We start from the raw sequence: 5,307 nt of genomic DNA, 5'->3' as shown, positions 1-5,307 counted from the left end.
GAGGGTCTCACAGTGACCCTACAGGACAGAGGAGAAGTGCCCCTGAGGGTCTCACAGTGACCCTACAGGACAGAGAGGTGCCCCCGAGGGTCTCACAGTGACCCTACAGGACAGAGGAGAGGTGCCCCCGAGGGTCTCACAGTGACCCTACAGGACAGAGGAGAAGTGGCCCTGAGGGTCTCTGAGACTGTCACCCTACAGGAGCAGAGGAGAAGTGGCCCCGAGGGTCTCTGAGACTATCACTCTACAGGAGCAGACTGCCTTATCTTTCTCCTACACATGGGTTTGAACTGCAGACCTTTCAGTCAACAACGCAATGCTTAACCCACTGTGCCACCGTGGATCTTAGCTATTTACTGGAGGAAAACGTAAATGAAGACTTTTCCAAGGAGCTAGGTGGTGGCAGAGTATAGGCTACATCCTAGGCCTTCTAGTTGTCTAACATGTTGCTCTGCTCTTGTGGTCTCCAAGGCCTATTCCTCAGGTGAGGACTCGCTTCAGAGCCCATTTACTGCGAACACCAGACAAAACAATGCGGCCTGCAGAAGGTGCAGTTAATCAGAATTCCTTTTTATCTCCAGAGCTCCCTTTCCCCGTTTCCTAATGTAATATACATGCTTTCAGTTATTCCTCACTATCAACTATCTTATCCAACATCTCGCATTGATGACAAGAAAAAATATCTTCTACTGATTCTTTTGGGTATTAGCAATGCACTTTGGAATGTCTGTGTGAGATGCGAGTCATGCTGGCTGTGGTAGTTCATGAAGGTTGTGTGTCAACTTGGCTGAGCCACGACACTTCCCCGCCCGCCCTCCATTTGTGCAGAATGCCGATTTTTGCCTAACGACCTGGTCTTTGGAAGCTAGTCATGTGCTGATTAAGTGAGGAATGGCTATACTCTCAGTATCCACTAACTTCACATGAAAGTTATGTAAAATCTGAAGGTACAGTTTCGATAGATTCTTTAGTATTTCCTAAATAAATAAGAATTCTCAGGAACTACCCAACTTTCAAGAAAGGCTAAAATCCTAGTCGCACACAAAGGAAAGGCGAGAAGTAAGATTTCAGAAAATGGTATTTTCCCAGCTGTTGAAATAACGCCAAACTGCAGATTTTAATTAAAACATGTTTACCAAAATGTCCATCAGGGTAATATCTGGCTTTGGAAAACCATCTCCTTGAGTTGCAGAACACTGCTACTATCCTGGCGATGGCATCTCCTGTTCAGGACTGGTAAAAGCATCTAGGCTGATTTATGGAGACTACATGCTCACTTGGAGCCCTGGTGGCACAGTGCTTAAGCACTCCACTGCTAACTGAAAAGCCAGCAGTTCAAACCCACCAGCTGCTCCAGAGAAACACAGATGTGCAGAAAGCTCCTGCAACTTACAGTCATGGACACCCTACGGGAAGTTCTACTCTGTGGCCGGAAACATGGAATTTTTAAAAAAGGATCTGACTTCATGGCAATGGGTTTGGTTTAAATGGTTATTTATCGGAACAAATTACCTATTAAGAATCCCTAGTACACACTGGAGTCCTGATGTGGCGTTGTGGGATAAAGCGCTGAACCTCAAGGGCAGTCTGAACCACAAGGTCAACGGTTTAAACTGACCTACCAGATGCTCCTTGAAAACCCCGTACAGCGTCACTAGGAGTCGGACACAACTTGACAGCACTTACCAACAACAACAGTGGCACACCAGTTAAGTGCTTGACTGATGGTCGGAAGGTCTGAGGTTCAAGCCCGCCAGCACCACCAGTCATTCCATGGGGGAATGAAATGGCAGTCTGTTTCCGTAAGGAATTACAACTTGGGTTTGCAAACACTGTGGGACAGTTCTATGTGTCCTACGGGGTCACTATGAGTGGGAACTGACTTGATGGCAATGACCTTTATTTATTTAATTTTTCTTAATACTGCTGTGGGGCTGTAGGGGAAACACTGGATTGCTAACTGCAAGTTTGGTGGTTCAAACCCACCAATGGTTCTTGGAAACCCTCTACAGGGTTGCTACGAGTCAGAACTGACTCTACGGAGCTTAACAACAACAAGAACACCATGGTGTCCTGGTGAGGTGCCGTAAGACAACTGCAGTTCAAAGCCACCAGCCGCTCTCACACACTCTATACAGGCTTGCTATAAGTCACAACAGACTCGACAACACTTAACAACAAAATTAGAACAAGGAGTCCCTGAATGGCACTGTGAATGTGCGTGGCTGCAAACTGGAAGGCTGGTGATTAAAATCCACCCAGAAGTGACTCAGAAGGCACACCTGACAATGTGCTTCCAAAAGGGCCCAGAGTACAGGTCTACTCTGACACATGTGGGGTCGCCGTGTGTTAGAAGTGACTTAATGGCACCTAGTTAAAGAGTAAGAAGCATCCCACCTGCCTTGAGGGGTTTTATGAACGTGGTCTATATCGTGTTCTCTAAAACACAAGAGATTAAGGTAGCAGTCAGTTCAGACATTATCTGAAATTATGTGAAAAGTTTGGAGGGAAAGAAGTTTCCCTCAAAGGTCAGATTTACTATCACAGTTGTATAAGAAGAAATGAGAAAATTCTGCCCCTTTAAGCCAACAGCCGAGAACGCGTACCTGTTGTGGTGGTGATAGTGATTTTGAAGTGCATACGATATACATTGAGTGTTCAACCGCTTTCTCTCAACCTCCTTCCAACTATCGTCTGTCCACTTCCTCTTGATTTGTTTCTCTTCGTGTTTTTTCCCCACATATTCAGCATAGGTCTGGATCCGATAGCTCTCTGCATATCTGCTGGTATTGACGGCTACAAAGAAAAGAAAGATTCCTTTTAAGAGAGACTGGCTTTGTCCCCAAAGGTGGCACTCTTTGGAAAGTAGTCCTGGGTTCAGGTCTAGGTTCCATCCTTGAATTGCCACTCAGAAGCCAGGTGACCTTGGGTGGGCACACCCTGTAAAGTCCCCCAAGTCTGGTGAAGAGAGTCCTGGCTCTCCAAGTTCCCTTGCTGCTTGCAAAGGCTCTATAAACAACCATTCGGATGTAAGCAAAACAGTATTCATCATTTTCAAAAGATCCGAAACTTAGTATATAAAGGTTTGATGATGGTTCCAATGGAAAATGCAAATAAAATAGCAAAGGGAAAAACGGAAAGCCTGTGCTTACTGTTAAGAACAGAAATGAGAATGACGGCAGAAGGAAGAGCTCTTCTACTCTGGGCCCTGCTGCTGAGTGCTGGTGTTGTTGCAAAGCCAGGCTGCTCCGACCCGACTGCCAGGGCCCGCCTCGCCACTCAAGACATGCCTCGTCCCTTCCCTTTGTAAAGACTGCTTTGCCTTCAGACTGACTGTCTGCAATGTGGCAAGAGTCCTTAAAAAATGGAAGCTACTCCCTCCATGTTCACACTGCAGATGAGAGGCAGGCTAGTTTGGGTCTGGTCTCATGCCTCCTCCTCTTCTGCAGCTGGTGGATGGGAGTGAGGACCAACAAAAGGCTCCTCTTCCAGCCCAGTATCACCGCCAACTCTTCCTGTGTCCTCCGCCCAGAATGGATGGAGACAGGAGACAGCCTGGCCATGCTGCCAAAGGTGCTCTTGGTACCTGGGGAACTGCAGAGGCACCATGACAACAAAAACACACAGGAATTAGCCGCACCTAGCAGAGCTTTTAAAGGAGCCCTGATAGCGCTGGAGGACAAGCGCTGGGTTGCTAACTGCAAGGTTGGCAGTTCAAACCCACCAGTTGCTCCTTGGGAGAAAAATCAGGCTACCTGCTCCTGTATACATTTGCAGCCTTGGAGCCCTATAGAGGGTCACCTTAGCCAGAACCGTCTCGATGGCAGTGAGTTTCCCTTTGAGTTCTCGCAGTGCTCTTGGTACCTAATTGTTATGTGTCGTCTAGTCAATTCTGGCCTTACAGAACAAAGCAGAACTGCTCCTCGTTTCCCAGGCTATAAAGATTGCTGGGTCTTTTACCCTGCAGAGCTGCTGATACAGTAGAACCATTGACGTTTTGGTTAGCTACAATGTGCTTAACTATCGCGCCACCAGGGCTCCTGGGTACAGTCGGTTCTTACTCACAGTGATCCTTAAAGAGTTTCCAAGGCTGTAAATCTTTACAGATGCACAAAGCCTCATCTTTCTCCCGCGGAGCCACTGGTGGCTTCACACTGTGGAGCCTTGTGTTTAGCAGCTCAACACGCATCTCACTGCGCTACCAGGGCTCCTGGGCTACAGCGCAGCTCCCAACAAATACTGCATGAGTGAATGCGCAGAACACACCAAGCAGGGACAAGCATGCAGGCTGAGCACCTCAGAAGTGGATGCCGGGGTATAGGATATTCCAGACCTCGAAGCAGAGGAAGCAACAAGTAAGTATGTGAGAGGCAGATGCTCCACACATCTGATCCCTGATGCATTTAAATCTCCACATTCAGTGGGACAGATCTGCCTAAACTACTCAGCGCAGCGCTGCTTCACACAATGTCCGTTTCTAAAGTCTTTGCTATGGTCAGACGCTGGTGCTGTGTTACATAAACACTGATTTGTTGTTGTTAAGTGCCGTTCAGTAGGTTCCAACCCATTGTGATTTTTTAATTTTAAAGGGGAAATAAATGTTCTTCCTTATATTTCTCAAACTCAAACCTATTTTTTAAATATTTTGATTAGACTATGTACTATTATATCTATCCCTCTTTTTGAAATAAAGGTTGTGTCATGTCAAAAATACTGGACCGATAAACACAATTCATATAAATGGACAAAAGGCTGAAGTTGGCAAAGACTTCATTTTGCTCAAATCCACCATCAACACTCATGGAAGCAGCAGTCAAGAACTCAAACGATGTATTGCATTAGGCAAATCTACGGCACAAGATTGCTTTAAAGCATTCAAGACCAAAGATGCTAGTTTGAGGGCTAAGGTGTGCCTGGCTTAAGTCATGGTATTTTCAGTAACCTCATATGCATGTAAAAATTGGACAGTGAATGAGGAAAACAGTAGAAGAATTGATACATTTGAGTTATGGTGTTGGAGAAGAATATGAAAAGTACCATGGACTGCCAGAAGAACAAACACATCTGTGTTGGGAGAAGTACAGCCAGAATGCTCCTTGGAAGCCAGGATGGCCAGACTGCATCTCCCACACTTTGGACATACTATCAGGAATGACCAGTCACTGGAGAAGGATATCACGTTTGGTAAAGTGAAGGGTTGGAGAAAAAGAGGGAGACCCCCATCAAGATGGACTGGCAAAGTGGTTGTAACAACAATTGTGAGGTTGCCGCAGAATCAGGCAAGTGTTTTGTTCCATTGTGCATAGA

The 5,307-nt window shown here is 46.2% G+C and overlaps 1 protein-coding gene across 1 annotated transcript in view; it reads right to left on the bottom strand.

Moving 5' to 3' along the window:
- The window catches only part of PARN (poly(A)-specific ribonuclease), a 169,363-nt gene that overhangs the window by 19,178 nt on the left and 144,878 nt on the right, over positions 1 to 5,307 (bottom strand). Inside the window, exon 22 of the mRNA XM_006867239.1 lies at positions 2,607 to 2,796. Within this exon, the coding sequence (XP_006867301.1) occupies positions 2,607 to 2,796 (190 nt within the window). The remainder of the gene's footprint in view (positions 1 to 2,606; positions 2,797 to 5,307) is intronic.

The sequence above is a fragment of the Chrysochloris asiatica genome, unplaced genomic scaffold (assembly GCF_000296735.1).
Source record: "Chrysochloris asiatica unplaced genomic scaffold, ChrAsi1.0 scaffold00102, whole genome shotgun sequence".
Lineage (NCBI taxonomy): Eukaryota > Metazoa > Chordata > Mammalia > Afrosoricida > Chrysochloridae > Chrysochloris > Chrysochloris asiatica.
Note: the sequence above shows the minus strand (reverse complement) of the source record. Positions and strands in the feature narration are given on the sequence as shown.